At 45.5% G+C, this 17,843-nt stretch overlaps 1 protein-coding gene and 1 long non-coding RNA gene across 3 annotated transcripts in view; one reads left to right on the top strand and one right to left on the bottom strand.

The window, feature by feature from the left end:
- Window positions 1-17,843, bottom strand: part of LOC103554378 (uncharacterized) — a 241,058-nt gene that overhangs the window by 199,817 nt on the left and 23,398 nt on the right. The gene's annotated exons all lie outside the window — the stretch shown is intronic.
- The window catches only part of TRPC7 (transient receptor potential cation channel subfamily C member 7), a 132,270-nt gene that overhangs the window by 38,498 nt on the left and 75,929 nt on the right, over window positions 1-17,843 (top strand). For both annotated transcript variants that reach the window (XM_008525412.2, XM_070570943.1), the window contains exon 3: window positions 3,565-3,747. In XM_008525412.2, the coding sequence (XP_008523634.2) occupies window positions 3,565-3,747 (183 nt within the window). The remainder of the gene's footprint in view (window positions 1-3,564; window positions 3,748-17,843) is intronic.

Consider the following 17,843-nt stretch of genomic DNA (forward strand, 5'->3'; position numbering starts at 1 on the left):
AGAGGGAAAACAGAGTACGTGAGCACAGATGCATGTAGGTAAAATATGTAACCGTGTACGCATGTGGAACTTCTCTTCTGATGACTTCTGTTTTCCAGGTAAAATAGGAAACAAGGTCCTCATCTGAGAATTAGGAAGGAGGGGCGGTGTTAGAAGACTGAGAAGAAGAGAAGGTATGAAACACTTGTTTAGGAGAGAGGGAGAGTAAATTGCCCAGGAGCACTAGGACTTCTTGAGGTTGGAGGTAGTGAGTTTACAGTATGCCTGATCAGCACAGGTGTGTGTTCTCCAGCTGCATTTACTGTGCAGAGGCAGAAGCAGAGCGGTGGAGAGTTAGACTCAGCTGATGTCAGGCTTTTATCTAGTGAGGACGATGAGATAAGAAGAGGGCAAGACAGTTGGTGATACGTGCAGGGATGATTATAATAATTGACCAAGAAATATAAGCTCTACGAGGAGGGAGACAGAGACGTAAGGGGATGAAAACCAGTGAAAAGGCAGTATGGTCAACGGCATAAAGGTCTGGTGGAATCAAAGGATTGCTAGAGAGAGTGAGCTAGACATATCGGAGGTGGTAGTCAGAGAGAGGGAATCTTGAAGTTGGGGTCATGGAGGAGCTGCAGTTATTGGGAGTAACTAAGAGAATGAGTGGCTAAGTTAGGGTTGAGGATAAGGTCATTGGAAAAGATATTGTCAAGGAAATGAGAGGGTAGGGAAATGGGAGGGTCATCTTCCTGGATATTGAAATCAGCAAGATAACAACAGCAGTAATGTTGGGAGAGTGACAGTGAGACAGGAGCTAAAATGTTCAAGGAAGGTGAGAGAGTGACCCAGAGAGGAGTAAGTGGCTAATACATGGAAAAGTGGATTCGCCTGTTAGTCTATCTCTCTGAGTCTCAGTTTTCTCATTTATAAGTTGGGAATGATGATAGTCCTTCCATCATGAAGTTTTTATAAGGATTGAGTGAGATGATTCAGGTAGAACATCTGTCATCCATCAGGACTGGCAGTGTGTAAGGATATTAAATTATTTTTAAAAGGCAACTGTGAAGTCTTAGGTGTCTCATCCACTTCCAACTAAAGTTGAGGAGTGTGGCTTGGAAGGCTCACTAAGTTCAAGGTTGACCCAATAAAGCATAATCATCATAACTGTCCAGAGATGTTCACCTCTGGCTCTCCCTGGTAAGCCTGGGGCTGGCCATGACCCTCCCATCAGCAGCTATTCATGTCCATGTCACCTCCATCTTCCTGGCAAGCCCGGATTCTCTCTGTCCCTTCCAGTCATCTGTAGAATTGTTGCCTTCCAACTGGAGTGTCTAATGCAGAAGGCAAAAAGCAAATTGCATGCTTTGGCTGCTCTGGTGTGTCTCCCCTTTTTATGGCCAGGCTAGCTGAAAAAGAGCCCAGGGAAGTGAAAGTCTCTAATGAAATGGTACCTTCTGTTCTAAACTGTGCTGAACCCAGAAATGTGCAGAGGCTTTGGGACAGTACAGTCTGACTTGCTCTTGACATGGGGAGCTTGGGCCAAGCAGTAGGTAAAGCCCTTTCTGCTTCCCTTCTGTATCCATCTATGCATTCAGCTCTAGGCAGAGGTTTCCACCAAGAGATGAGGTCCTGTCTAGTCAATAGAACATTGTCTGTTTTACCAAGAATAGGCAATAGTTAGAGACTCTTCGTTCTCAAGAAAAAGTCAATAAAGTTGGTGGGGTGGGGGCCAGAGATTCAAGGAACCTGAGTCACAGCAGCAGGCCTACCAGAGTTGAATGGGTCCACGTGATGAAGTAACCGTCCATTTTGCTGACCCCAGTGACTCTTAAGTCTCCCACCTCTGGCTCATCAGGGCTCTGCAGAATATCTTATCTGAGACAAGCTCTGAGCAAGTTTTGCTTAGCACTGTTCTTGTGCAATCCTGAGAGTGCATTCCTAACCCCTACCCCCACACTACTCAAGAGACCCCATTTGCCTTGTTCATTGCCTGTTACATAGTAGGCCCTCAATAATGAGTGAACGAATGAATGGATAAGTGGGTGAGGGGGATGAGTGGGTGTTAGGGATGGAGGAGCACAGAGCACAGCTCTTCACGTCACCATCCAGCTCTGCCCTAGGTGCCAAAATCTAGAATCCTCCAAGTTATCTTCCCTGAGTTTTTCTCCATGACAATCCGCCCCAGCTGAGCGGTCATTTTTCTACCCAGCATTTCTGAAACTCCCTTCTTCTACCTAAGTTATATGTAAAAATGAAGGGCAGCCACTCTTGTCTGAAAACATTTTCTTGATTCTTTTCCTTTTCCTAGCAAACAAGCATTTACTTCTCTCTCTAATGCAAAGGGACATTTTGATGTAGCAGCTTTGGAAGGAGACAAGAATCCCTAATTCAGAAAAATGGCTGAGCTTCCGAAGTTTGCCAGGCTCCCACCTATTTGCTGAGGAATCCAGGTCTAGAAAAGCGAAACTGCACTCCTGTTTACTAACTACTACTTAACCAGCCTGAGGGCTGTAGACTTTGATTAACACTGAAAGTGACATTTGGCTCTTGTGCCACTGCTAAATAGACTCGTTTCAACTAAGAAACAAATAAGGAAGCCTCTAGGGGAAAATATTTTAGGGGAGCAGTGGTTTGAGGGTGACACGAAACATTCTTTTGTCTGACATCTTGGCTCTTATCTGGAGCTGAAGCAGTCTGTTTTAGGGGAGAGAGAAAATGGTATGTCACTAGTAAAGGAAGTCAGCCGCTTAAAGATAATTCAGAAAGGCATGCTTAGGGAAGAGAAGAGAGAGATCCAGAGGCCACTCATTAAAACAACAGAACAGAACAAAACAAAAGTCAAGTACTAAAGATGTTTATTCAACAGGTGAGTAATTTAAGGAGCCATGATTTGCAGTACAAAAGGATTTGTGGTAAGAAAGGATTCTGTTGGATTTAAATTACATTTGATTTTTAAATTTAGAATTTACAAGAAGATTCTCTGGCACATAGAAAACACACCTGTGTACATTTTTTTCCAATTTTAGCATATCAGCCATGTCTTTCCAGTAAACTTCCTGTGCAGAGCAGTTACATTAGCGATTGGCAGTAAATGAGTGAAGTGTTGTTTCCATCAGCCTTCAAAGTGCATTTCCTTATCACTCCTTCCTCAGAATTGGCTCAGAAATGGGCATGGAGAACTGCTGCTTTGAAAGGGCCCAGGGTGGGCTTTGGTAGGCATCAGAATCACTTAGAGAATAAGGTTAAAAGACAGATTCTTGGGCCTCATCCCCAGGAATTCTGAGTCAGTAAGTCTGCAACAGGGCCCCGGAATCTGCAGTTATAGCATGCACCCAAGATTACTCTGAGGCAGGTGGCCCGTGAAGCACACTTTTACAAATCTTGGCTTAGAGAAGATGTCCTCTAGGTTGCTGTGTCAAGAGAAATTGCCCTGCCTTCTGGATCCAGCACATCCCCTGGTTCCAGTGCACTCCATATGCTCACACTTCGTGGACAGTTGCCGATCTACACTGCTGTGCTGGGCAAGCCAATCTGTGGGGCTCAGTGTGACACACCCCTGATTTCTCTTTATTCTGTTAGAATGATTACAGGAAGTTATCTATGCAATGCAAGGATTTTGTGGTGGGCGTGCTGGACCTATGCCGAGACACGGAAGAGGTGGAAGCGATTTTAAATGGTGATGTGAACTTCCAAGTCTGGTCCGACCACCACCGTCCGAGTCTGAGCCGGATCAAACTCGCCATTAAATATGAAGTCAAGAAGGTAAGCTTCCCCACCTCTCCTGGCCTTCCCACCTCACAGAGCTGCTGGCCCAGCTTTGTGCTCATGCGTACTTTATGTTCCCGCGAGGTGACAGAGACAACGCCAATTACCGGAATTCTCTCTAGACAGGGAGCTGCACGCCTTGCAAGACTGTTCAGAACCCCTCTCACCACCTCCCTCCCTTCACCCCCAGCCTATCAGGAGAAAGAGAGGTATGATGATAGTCATTCCATTCCATGAACAGGTTTTGAGCCTGGGGGAAAAAAAGATTTGCAGCCTCCAAAGCACTGGCAAGGACAATGTCACAGTGAGTATTCCCATTAGCTAGCAAGCCAATCCCCAAGTTTTCATGAGAAACCTATTACTCAGCTCCTTCAGAAGAATTTATTGAGCTTTCTCTGTGTGCCTGGGGCCTTGTGTAGAAAACGTTTTAGGGTAGAGGCTTTGTAGGGTCCATGGTTCTGGGAGGCTTAGGGGAATTTCACTCCCAAGGCTTACAAAAGTCCATAGTAGGAAGCTAGAGTAGACTTTCACAAGAGTAAGTTCGTCCCACCTCCTCAACTAACCTCAAGGTGTCTTTAATGGCCACTGGCACCCGGTAGCCCTCAAACCTCAGTGGCTGGTCAGATTGAGGTCCTAAGGAGCAAAACTCAATTATGTTTCCACTTTGGATGTACTCTGGCTTCTTCAGAATTTGCTCTTATGTTAGATGACGTCATTCATCCTGATAAAAACTGCAGCACTCCAAAGATCCATGTGTTTAAGTATCAGCGTGTTTTCCACATAAGCAGGATGGCTGATTAGTTTTTAAGGGTTTTGGTTTTTTGTTTTCCCACTACTTCACTGGGTCAGTGCTGGGGGTATTTTCAATGCCCCCAAATTGGCCTCTGGGCATTTCTCCTCTTGCCTGGTTATCTTAATTTGTGTGGGGTGAACCATCCTTCAACAGACATCTATATCTGTGGAGTTCATCTAGAGCTTCCAAGTTTGAAAAAGTCTTTCTGTCCTTCTACTTTTAATAATAATCAAAAATTTAAGAAAAATAGGTTTTTTCAAAGATCTGAGTCCCACAGATAAAACTGATAAACCTTGGGAAAAGTGGCCTTAGATTAATCTTCAAAAGTGTAGAGTTATGGGAGCGTAGGAGTCAGGCTTCAGTTTCAAGTACAATCCTATTTTCTTAGCTCAGGGAAAATCATTTTTTAGCCTATGCCAAGAGCTCACTGAGGCTTTTCATCAAAGCCCAGCAATCCCTTCCTGAAGCTGGTGAGATGTCCGTGGCCTTGGAGTGCAGACAAACCCTGCTGTGGGGACTGCTTGGCAATGATAAAGATGAGCTGGAGTTTCCAGAACCACAAACATTTCCTTCCTTCCCCAAGCCAGAGTATCCTCCTGCCTCCCAACACAGGGTAAAAGGTGAGGATGTCTCTGAAACCCCAAAGAACATGAGATGCTTGGCATTTGCAGATTTACATTCACAGTTTTGGCTATTTATGAGCAATTCCAACAGCCCATGAAATGCAGGCACTCACCATTTTTCCAAAACATAAATCCAAATCTCTTAGCAAAACTAGTCAGCTAGTCCAGAAGTCTGGCCACCACCTCATAGCTACACGTTCCCTCTCATTGTCAACTACCAAGTACAAAACAGTCCTGGTGATGAATGAGAAGAAAGAATGAAGCACTCCATGAACATGACACTTTAGGTCAGAATAAAAAGGTTTTATGAGGAAAATTATTTACTCTAGTGGTATCTGCCAATTAGAGAAGTCATAAAGTTCTCAGGAAATATCCATCGTGGATGTCAAGTGTCTGCGGCAATCCACAGGTGGGAAGATGATAAATGACCTGCATAAAATGTCAGCCTTGCTCATTTTAAAGACCTCCAGTGGTTAAATTCTCTCAAACCATGTATACCACCATGAGGCAGCAGACAAACTCATAGTTTTCCTTGACATTTATTCTATCGTGAATTGCCAGCAAAAATACCTAATATTTAAAAGGTTTATTAATATTATAATGAGATTTCAATTTTAATTTATGAAGTTTAGCATGCTTACATGGGCACAATCTAATCCTGAGTCTTTGAGTTATGAAATTACTAGCATCAAGGCCTATTTACAAATACATTGGCTTTTATACCTGATACATATATGAGTCTTAAGGCTGGAATATAAAACCATAAAAAATTCCTAAAGCTCTGCCAACACGATATCAAAGCAAACCATTAATTCAGTGATTAAAGCAAACTAGTTGTTCTTGGCAGTTTCGTGGGCAGCTACTAAGTGTGACCTTCAAGAAAGGTTTTGTGCTCAAATAAATTTGGAGACCTCGAGTTGAGCAGAGTAAAACAGATTTCTCTGCTTAAAGACAATATAGAGCCTTTAATATGCATTGCTACTTTATGAAGGGTACAAGATGTATTACTTGACCACAGAACTCTATTTCTCATGAAGCATCTGGTGAAAGTAGTTTTCCATGTAACAGTCTTTGGGAAACTCTAATGTAAAATCAGCCTATATATCTATGAAATGCATAGATCTGAATGAAGCGGGTACTGCTCTGTGGTTGGAACTGTACTCTGGATCATGTCCTTCATTTGAATGTTTGCCTCTCTTCAGGCACCACCCTAATGTCTGGTCCTTTGGCTGGCTCAGTCATAATGTCAGCCTCCATTAGATAAAGACAATTATCCCACTGTGACACAAGGGACCACCTGGTAAAGAGGAAAGAATCAAGAAGTGGGTCTCAGAAGACCAGATTTCTAGTATGATTCTTACACTTACTAGCCATGCAGTCTTGAGCAAGTCTTTGAAGCTCTCTGGGTCTCATTCCCCATCTGTAAAGTGAGCTTATAAGTTTTTGTTTCACAGAGTTTTCTGTGAACTTTCAAATGAATTGATATGAGAAGAAAAGCTCCAGAAACTGCAAAGTTCTCTGCAGCTCCACAGGGAAGCATCATTGCTGTCATACAATGATGTCCCCCTTGCTACATGGGTCCTCTATCCCCAGAGACATTCCCTGGCTTGTCCTTTGTTATCTCCCCAGAGAATGCTAGAAATGTCCCCGTGGGTAAAGACATTGTCCTTACAGCCTAAAATTCCTCCCAAAAAGACCAAAGGCCTTGTGAGGATATGGCGGTTCTCCATGACTTTTGCCTTAAGAGGATAACTCAGCCTCACCAATAATCCAGGCAGATGTGTCATCTGAAATGGTAACCATTGTGCTTGGAAGACAGGGTTGGAGAAGTGGCTAAGAGGGTACCCTTTGAAATTAATCCTGGTCCAACCACTTATTAATGGGGTCACTTGAGCAAGTCACTTAGCCTCTCTGTGTCTCACTTTCCTCATCTATAAAGTTTGGATAATAATGCCTACTTCATAGGATTATCATGAAAATCAAATGGGATAAAGTATGTGTGCCTCAAATAGCCCCAGGCCTCACCAGCCTGCGGGTATAAATGAGGCAGTATTAATACACACATTGCACTGGATTAGAGTCAGTGTTCACATTACTTGAGACATTTCTGTTTCCCCTCTCAGTCCATCCCAGCCTTTACAGGCCACAGTCCCTTCAGAAGCCAAGATCGCCTCATGAAGAAGCAAGGATGCTTCTCTCCCCACGCTGAGTCACACTTAAGCTCAGAAGGGACTCTACTTGTGCCTCACAGATAAAGAAAACAATCCCCTCAGCTTTGGGCTGCAGCCTCCATATATATACAGGTCATGGTCCTCTCCTCCAGCGCCAATTTAAGTAACAGACATCTTGCTGTCCTCTCCATTTCTACTCTCTCTTGTCTCCAGGGAACCATGCCTAAATATCCTTCTTAAAGGCCCTCTTCACCACCTGCATATATACCCTAAATAAATGCTTAGAGGACTTCCAGCCCCACCAACAGGGAAGACCCAACCAGTCTCTGAGTATACTTGGTCGAAGTATACTTGGTCCCAGGCTGCACCCATGAAGGGGGTCCAGTGTCTGACACATGGTCATTGCTGAGTGACCAGTCACAGAGACCCAGACACAATCCTTGGTACTAACTTGGCTAACTGAAGACACACATCTGGGCACTTTACTCTCATCCCTCCCTCTCTGTCCTCTTTATCACTTCTTCACTTCTAGGCTTACAGGGATGGTACTTTCCTTTCTTTTCTCTCTATCTTCTCTTCCTTCTTCCTGACTCCAGGTCTGCCTTAATGAGGATCAAATGACTCTCCTGTTCACTCAAAGAACTTTCTGGGCATGAGTCATCCAGGCTCAATTGCCAAAGGAGAGTAGGACAAAGAGACCTAGAAGGTCCTACTGTGCTATCACAGAGGCCTTAATTCTGCCTGTAGAGGAGACGGAGGCCCCTTTGGACATAACTACGCAAAGGTCTGCTACCAATCAGAGGCGAAAAGGAAAACATAGGAATATTTTGTCCAAAATTATATTATTCCCATTGCAGAAAGCATGTCTGTTATCAGGCAATATCACCAACAAGGTGGTTAGTTCAACAGCCATTGCCTATGAGCTCTTCAGACAGTGATCAGCTGCCACGAATCCTAAGGAGAATAAGACACAGTCTTGCCCTCAAAGAGCCATCAGTGTGGTGGGTGAGGTGGGGACAGATAGGCTATGACTGCAGCAGCAGTAGCCTCTGCACTTCACTAGCTGAGCAAAGTAGAGTTCACAGCAGTTACTTCTTTCAGACTTCCAGGTGGCCCCCAGTTCTTGCATCTTGGCATGTGTCTTGATTTGAGGGATATAATCATGGTGCCAGTCATCTTTCTTTCCAACTGATGATATACTACTCACTCTCCTCAAGAAGTAGCTCCAAGTGAAGCCGGCCTGGTGGCATAGTGGTTAAGTTGGTGCACTCTGCTTCCACAGCCCAGGGTTTGTGGATTCAGATCCCAGGCATGGACTGACACACAGCTCATCAAGCCATGCTGTGGTGGCATCCAACATACAAAATAGAGGAAGATTGACACAGATATTAGCTCAGGGACAATCTTCCTCAACAAAAAGGAAGGAGATTGGCAACAGATGTTAGCTCAGGGACAATCTTCCTCAACAAAAAGAAAGGAGATTGGCAACAGATGTTAGCTCAGGGACAATCTTCCTGACAAAAAAAAAAAAAAACAGCTCTACTCCACCAAGGCTTCCAGACCATGGAATTTCAGAGATACCCTTTCCTGACTCTGCCAGGCTCCTGGGTGATTCCTGGCTCAGTGAGGTAGGCTCCCATGGAATAAAGATCTGGGACAGGACCATGGAAGGGGGGATGAATGCAGAGCTCGGGGAGGATCTTCTCTAGCCCTACTCAATAACACAGTTCCCTTTCTCTTCACACTGCTGCACAAAGGAATAGCCCCTGTGACTTTCATTCATTTACTCACTCATCATTTAACAAACATTCGTGATATCTACTATACCACGAGCTCTGTGCTGAGCCCTGGAGAAACTAGAATACCAAGACCCAGGCCTCGCCCTTGAGGGGTTCGTGTAGCAATGGAGAGAGAGATGTGCGAACACAGGATTACGGTCCTGTCTGAGCAGGGCAAGTAGGAATTGGAAGGGGCAGCACAGAGGTCAGAGGAAGCACTGAGCAGCTCAATCTGGACCTCAGGACCTCAGGAAATGTTTCCCAGAAGTGGAAATGCTTGAGATGGGGCTTAAAGGAGGAGAGGTGCTGGATGGGAGGACAGTTTAGGCAGAGAGAGATGAAAGGTGAGAAGCCACAGGTGCCTGAGGAAGAGTGGCACGTTTCAGGAGGGAACATCTTTAGAGAGGGATGAGTGTTTCCCTGTGGCTGTATCACTGTGGGGAAGAGAGACTGGGAAGCCTGTGAGAACTAGATCCTTGAAGGCATTACATGCCACGCATAGGTACTTGGACTTTATCCTGCCAGCACTATCCAATAGAGTTTTCTGTGTTGATGGAAATGTTGTATTTTCTACAGTCTAATATGGTAGCCACTAGCCTCATATGGCTAATCAGCACTTGAAATGTGGCTAATTATGGAGCTGAATTTTAAAAAATTAATTTAAATTTCAATACCACATGTGACCAGTGGTTACCAAACTGGACAGCATGGTTGCAGACCCTCGTTCACACGTTTGACAAACTTTCATTGAGAGACTTAGTATGCTGTGCTAATCACTGGGGACATGGTGGTGAATAAAAATGACACAGTGTCAGCCATCAGAGGGAAGACAGATATTAATCAAAACTTCACAGCAACAAACGGTAATGTTGCAATTGAAGAAAGTGTTATAAAAGAGAAGAACATGACATTACAAGTTCTAAAGGTAGATGTGACCTAATCAGAGAGGTCAGTGAAGGTTTCCATGAGGAGCTCGTGCTTGCTCAGATTAAAGTTAACCAGAGGTGGAGAGGACATTCTGGCAGAGAGAACATAGTCAAAGCATGTTCAAAGACCCTGTGGTGAGAAGAAATATAGCATACAAGAGGAACTGAAAGAAGGTGAATGTGGCCAAGTTGGAAGGCATGAGGAAGAGTGGGACGTGGGGTGAGTCTAAAGCAGCAGACAGGAACCAAACCCTGCAGAGAGGCCTGGAGATCACACTGAAGGATGATTTTGTTTCTTTTTCATTTTTAAAGAACAATAGGAAGCCATTGGAAAGACTTCAATGAGAGCGATTGGAAAGATTAGGACAGATGGAGAGACAGCTTTTCCTCTGAGAAGACTAGTAGACAAAAGGGATGCAGCACATTTGTTGGGCAAAAGGGGCAGTATATTAATCAAGATAAGTGAAGTTATGCTGTGTTGACAAGCAAAACCCAAGTTGTAGTGGCTTTTAACAGAAGAAGGGTTTTTATTGTTCATCCTATTTCCATGTTGGAACAGAATTCTCTCAGGAACCCAGGCTGCTGGAATAGTCACCGTCTCAAACGTTTCCACCCTGCCAAAGGGAAATCCAGTTCTGGGGGGACTCGACCAGCAACCAGGGGCTTTTACCTAGTGGTGACACATCGTTTCTGCTTGCAACTCACTGTCAGCAGTGAGTCACATCACCCAACCCACCACGAGAGGGGCCAGGAAGTACAATCCTGCCATGTGTTTGAAAGGAGAGAAAAATGGAGCTATTTGGCAATAGCACTAACGACTACCAACAGGACAAAAGCCAAAGGAATTCATATTAATAGCCTCACCTTCTCTGTAAATAGGAAGCAGAATTACCCTCTGAGGTAGAAGGCAGCCTGAAAATAAAAAGTTCTGGAAAAATTCTGTGGGAGATGGAAGAGAGACTTCAACAGTAGATCCAATAGCCCGCCCAAGACGAGATTGTAAATTCTCCGACGATAGCCTATGTTCTTAATAAAAAATGGAAAATCTCTACCAAAAATGGTAATACACCAAGTCAAAGCCCTTTGTGAACCTCAATTCCCTGCTATCAACTTTATTTTCAGATTCTTTCATAGACACGGGGCCCAGAAGTGCACAAAATATGCCCACAGGTCACAGCACACAGAAGGTTCCCCTCAGAGAAGAATGCCAAGGAGGGAGGGGCAATCTTGGAGGGGAGAGGCGTGGGGGGACCATTCCACCCACATCACCATTCTGTCTAAAGCTGGGCTAGAGCCTCCAACCCCAGAAGAAGGCCCTTTGCTTCTTTCTTCCAAAAATCACCATGCCATAAATGGGCCCATTTTTCTACCTAGAAAAACTCCCAGGAGAAGAAAATAGAACCTAGTGGGTAGCAATACAGTGTTATGGCTGGAAGCCGGCCTGCTCACATTCTCCACTTAGTAAATATGTGGCTTTTGGGGCTGGTCCAGTGGTGTAATGGTTAAGTTCGCGTGCTCTGCTTCAGCGGCTCAGGGTTCACAGGTTCGGATCCCCTGCCTGGACCAACACACCACTCATCAAGCCATGCTGTGGCAGCATCCCACAAATAATAGAGGAAGACTGGCACAGATGTTACCTCAGCAACAATCTCCCTCAAGCAAAAAGAGGAAGATTGGCAACAGATGTTAGCTCAGGGCCAATCTTCCTCACCAAAAAGAAAATGTGGCTTTAGACAAGTTACTTAATCTGCTGGCCTGCAGGGGCCTCCCACATAAGGTGGACACTGCTTCAACCCTCAAGAGCCTCCTGACCTAAATCTGTGCTGAGAGAGACAATGAGGCCCATTGAACATGCCGCATTGGCTGAAACCCCTCACCCTAGTGCAATGACCACGGACAGGGACACTAGAGAGGGCAGACGACCTCTGCTGGGGTTGTTCCATTTCCTCTGTCTGCACAGAGTACAGGGCCAGTGAGCAAAGGGGACCTGGGGACACCATGGCTCTCTAGAGGACGTCTGAGAGGCCAGTCAGACGCTCACATGCTCTGAGCAGACATTCTCCCACTGTGTTTTCCTGCTGAGGCATCGTTTTAACAGATGCTCAGAGTTAAGAAGATCAGAGTTGTCACAAACACAGTCTGGCTGGTCAGGCACTACCCCAAACTGCGCCACAGGACGCCCAGTAGCTGCCAAACGCTGTTGGAATTCATTGCTGTCAAGAGCATCAATCAGCAACCTCTTCGGGGATTCCTCTCAGCACTTCCGTGGCCATAGCCAGACCACATGGCACAAAATGATCAGTGTCCATTAATTGCTCAGCTCAGAGGCGCTGGGCTATCTTTTGCATAGGAAAAGAAGTTTTGTTTCTTTCAAGCAGCAAATCTTAAGAAGGACTAATCCAAGTATGCATGTATCCTTTTTCTGCCTGAAAAAACTCTCAGGTGAAGAAAAATAGAATCTGTTGAGCAGCAGTAGAGTGTTGTAACTGGAAGCCTGCCTGCACGTGTTCAAATCCCACATCCTTCATTTACTACATATGTGGCTTTAGAGAAGTTATTTCATCTTGGGCCTCAGTTGTCTTATCTGTATAATGGGAACAAATAATAGCCCCTAGTAAGTAATAATCAATGTTTATTAACACACAATGTAGCTAGAACATGGAAAGTGCATAAATGTCAGCTAATGGAAGCTGTTTGCCATGTTGGTTTTACAAGCAGAACCACCCTTAAAACTGAACCAGGGTTTCTCAGCCTCAGCACTGCTGATCTTTTAGGCCAGATAATTCTTTGCTGTGGGCACTGTCCTAGGCACTATTAGATGCTTAGCAACATCCCTGGCCTCTATCCACTAGATGCCAGTAGCATCCTTCCCCCAAGTTGTGTCAACCAAAAACATCTCCAGACGTGGTCTGTAATGTCCCTGGGGGAAAGAGTGGGGACAAAATAACCCCCTGTTGAGAATCTCTGGGAGGGTTTTCAGGATCTAGGCCATCCCCCCTTGACTGTAAAGCCCTGAGGGCAGGGATTAGAGTTCTCCAAGGACGCAATGCATCTCTCTAGAGCAAACTCAAGCTTAGAGCAAACTCAGACTCACTGTATCTGTCCAGAACAAAGTTCTCAAACTTGGCTACAAAATGGAACCAGCTGGGAGCTTTCTAAACACCACCACTGTGGTGCCCCACCCGTGGAGTTTCTAATCCACTTCTTCTGGGTGGCAGCCCAGGGACTGTTTTTTAAAGGCTCTCTGATGATTCTAAATTTTGTAAAACTGAGCTCCTAGAAGGTGGGACCTCTCCTCATTCATCTTGGTGTCTGAAGGCAGAGAACGAGAACGGTACTTGCCCCACACATAACGTCATGTTCTCTCTCCGTGTAAGTAAATGAATACATGAGCATAAAGTGTGAAGCCATAGGCTTTAATGAACTCCAAATATCTGTAATTCTCCCTGTGATTAAAAATCCATATAACAGAATTCAGATGAGGTCCCAAGCTGGTCTCAGAGTATAGAGCCATCATCTCCACTCCCGCCATTGCTGACCTGTGTCCCTTTGGGGTGTGTAACTCTAGAACAGAGCTCTACTCTCCACAGAAGCCCTAACACTGGTTCTGGCATGGCAGTCTTAGAGAAGAGAGGTTGTGGTTCCCAGGTGGCCCTGCACAGTCAAGGAGAGGCATGGGGCCTTTGACCTCCAGAGGGGCCCTCAGAGCACTCCACAGGGGGTCTCAGAAGTGCTCCCTCCACTCACTGGCCTGAGTTGCTGGCCTGGCCCCACACCCTGCCTGGCTCAGCTTTAAGAGGGAAAAGCAGAGTGCCTGATGCCTCCCCTCTGCCCTCCCTCAGGCCTCCTGTGAATCACTCGACACAACTTTCACTGAAGAGCAGATACTGGTGCACATTTGTAAGAGTGATTTCAGATCCTCAAGGTATGAGATGTCACAACAGGGCAGAAAACCATTGCTGCCTTTGGTTACTTTGCTGCCTATTCTTTAGCTTGTTTAATATAAAACATTTGCATGAAACGATAATCCTTTAAAGCATTTTTCTTCTTCTTGGCTGTCATCTTTCCTAACCCATGTAGGCTTAGCTTGTGTAACTATTGTAATATCCATCATGCGCTGCATTTGTTAAGATAGTCAGAGCCTGATTATTATTACATCCTGATGCGGGGGTTAACAAGAAGAGAGGAATTTGAGGAGCAATCAAGGGAGGAACATATATCCCAATGTCCCCAAGAAACAGATGCTTAATAGATGCTACAAATCTTTGCTGAATAGAGATGCTTTAATTTATGGAAATACAAACCATAGTCATATCTTGCGTGGGTTATTGCAATAGCCTCAACTGATCTACCTACCTCTGCCCTCTCTCCTCTCCCCTCCTCCCCACCACACACAAGCAACAGTCAAGAGAATTTTAAGCAATCAGATTGTGGCATGCCCCCTCTTAAATCTTACATCTAAAAGTGAACAAGACAGGAAATAGTCCCTGCCCTCAGGGAGCTCACAGTCTAATAATCGTGACTGCTAGAAGCAGAGCCTGAAACATGGGTCCTTGTGCAAGTGATCTCCTGAGCTATCTTAGGAGAAACGTGCAATGAAGGAGCAGAAGCACAATGGGGCAGGAAAAGAAGCTAAGACGTAGTACTGGTGAAGCCTAACTTCAGCCTAATCTCGTGGGGGAGTCTGGAGTACGAGTAGCACTGCAGACAGGCCCCAGACTGAGGCAAAGGGACTGGCCTTTTGTACATTTGTATCAGTCATTAGTTGCAGGCTGCCCTCAAGGTGAGGGCATAACCTCCGAGGCATTTCTGGACGAAGTAGCTCCCAGTGGCTGAAGGGAATCTCTGGAGAATGGTGTTTCTATGAGCCCTCAGCAGCCAACACCCCCCATAGCTGCGATGGGTGCACCTTACTGTTAAAGGGATCTTGGCAGGTCACCAACATTTCCTTGCCCCTAAAGTGCTTCAAATCCATACTACTAACCATGGTCTGCAGGTGCTGCATGGCCCGGCCGCTGCCTTCCTCTCCAAACTCACCTCGCACCCAGCTCCCTCCTGCCCACTCACCTCCAGCTACACTGCCCGCCTTTCTGTTCTTAACGCTCAGTGCTAGTTCCCTCCCCAGGGAAATTACTGATCCCTTCCCCTCAAATCTCTGCTGGCTGGGTCTTTCTCATCAGTCAAAACTCAGATCAACTGCCTCCTTCTCAGAGAGACCCCTGACCACCCTATCCGCAGAAGCAGGACAGGGCAGGGAAAGCTCAGCTAAGACATAGTATGGGTGAAGCCTAACTTCAGGCTCATCTCGGTGGGGAGCCTGGAGAATGAGCAGCACTACTGACATGTGGCCATGTTCTCCCTCCCTCATCAGCCACTCTCTGTCCCCGTGCCCTCTTTTGCAGGAAATACCATTTGTTTCTTTTGTTTACTTTTTTATTGCCTATTTCCCCCAACACAGTGAACTCGGTGGCAGCAGCTCACCACAGTATTCCCGGCCCAGAGCAGACCAAGAAAGTAGAAGATTCACAAAAATATTTATTGAATAAGTGAATGAGTGAATGAATGAATGAATACACTATACCCGAGTTTTCCTCCAGTTTTTACTTTTCTGAAATACAAGAAAATCCCACGTTCCAGGTGAGATGCAGTCCTAAAAGCTGTTGAGGAAACTCTCAGGGTTCTCTTCAGGATCAAAGGAGATAAATAGGAAAGGAGCCCACGGTGCGTTACTGGATCTTAAGCATTACTTGTCTCAGTCTTGAATTCCTACAACTATTGGCACTGAGTCCACAGGAAATCAGCTCATGACTGATGGCCTTATTTTATTTAAAAAAAGAAGAAAGGTCACTGAAATACAAAATTTGTTTGATTAGTGACATTAGTAATAATTTGGTCACCAAATTACATCCTGAAGAAATGACAAATTAGTTAATCTTTTTATACTTATTATTCTGTAATAAACCTGTCTGCTGTGTCATCATCTGACTGCTTTGCCTGCTCCCCTCCTGACAGGTGTTAGCTCTTTCTGAACAGGCAGACTTGCAAGCTTGAAGGAGGGAATAATCATGTGACACCTATAATCAGCTAAATCTGTGGACATTAAAAACATAGTAAGACCCAGCCCCTGCCATCAGGAGCTTACAGCCTGAAGGGCTACACAGATCTAAATTCAGCCTTTTATCCAACAAGGAAAGAAAAGATGAATTCAGGCAAAAATGACGTGGGAAAGCTTCATGGAGGAAAGGGAGGCAGCCTCGGAGTCAGAGCTCAAAAGGTGGAGCAGAGCTCAAAAGACAAGGGGAATGAAGACATTCCAGACGGAGGAAGCAGTAGAGGAAAGCACAGAGGTGTGAGAATGTTTGGAGAATTACAGATGGTCGGGGTGGTCGGGGTGAGGGAACACGGGAAGAGAGGAGACTGGCACAATATGAGGTAGGGGCCAGGGGCCTGGGCTTGGAGGAAACACAGCAGGCTGGGGAAGCGGGGCCAGCTGCGGTGGGCTGTGAGGGCGTGCTGATGCATACGGCCTTCCAGCCTAAGACTGATGTACCATTGTTTGTATCTTCTCTACAGGCAAACACTTTTTATATATTTTTTTATTTTATTATTTTCTCCATACATATCACCTTCTTTCCTCCTTTTCTGTTATTTCCTACAACTGAATTTCTGGGAGTGAGGCTACTGGATCAAAGGACACAAATACTTGCAAAACACCTTGCAAAAATTATTTTCCCGAAGGACTAAACTATTTTTCACTGTCAATAGTGTCATACAACTGAACCGGTTTCACCAGTACTTTGTAAGCATTAGGTATTATTAGGATTTCTTCCTTTAACTTGGTAGATGTAAAATACTATCTTACGTATATTTTAAAATGCATTCCTCTGGTCACTAGGCAGGTGAGCATTTTCTATGTGAATTCTCCCTGCCCAGAGCCACGCACCACCACACCACCAATAGCCTTTAGCATTGCCATCCTGGAGCCTTGATCTTTTCCATGTTGACTTGTATGGCTCTTGTGCAATACAGAACTTTTTACACATTTGTGGCCAAGTCAGTGGTATGTCATGACTGTAGGTTGCCTTGCTTGCATAAGACAGTTCTAGGAGCAAGGTTTGATGCTGTATACGAGAAGGGGGACTAGCCAAGATGCTACTGGAGGAGCCCAGGGGGAGGTGAGAGAGCCTAATGGTGGCGGATATGTTCACGAAAGGAAGGAATTTGTGTAACTGATATTTTGGAGGTAAAAAACAGGACTTTGCAATCCAGGGCACAAGTTCAACCTAGAAGCTTCTGTGAGAGTCTGGCCTACCAACCATAGGATAAATTGCATCACTCAGATCCCTAAGTTGCCCTCACAGAGATTTCATATGGGGGAGGAAGGGAATTGGAGGCATTTAGGAGCCTGGCGGACTCTGTGGTAGGAGGGAGCAGTGCAGAGCCCCGGGCCCACAGTGGATGGGGGCGGGATTGTGTGGAGGACAAGGAGAGAAGAAGCAGGACTCAGAGAGCTGCTTAGAAGGTAGGCGGGTAGGCTAGCTCTCTCTCTCTGAGTATGAGTCATGTCCCACTCTTCATGTGCAAGTCATATCCTCATAGTCATGTTCTCCCCATTTTACTGAGGAAGGAACCGAGGCCCAGAGAGGGAGAGCAAGTGACTGAACGTTAGGCAGCTGGTGAAAAACAGACCAGGAACTCCAGCTTACCTCCCTGGTGCCAAAGCCTCTGTTGGTAACCACCACAGTGTGCTGGGATCGGCAGGGCTAAGACCAGCTCTCCCTGCCTAGCAGGCTGCCAGAGGA

This window comes from Equus przewalskii, chromosome 13 (assembly GCF_037783145.1).
Source record: "Equus przewalskii isolate Varuska chromosome 13, EquPr2, whole genome shotgun sequence".
Classification (NCBI taxonomy): domain Eukaryota; kingdom Metazoa; phylum Chordata; class Mammalia; order Perissodactyla; family Equidae; genus Equus; species Equus przewalskii.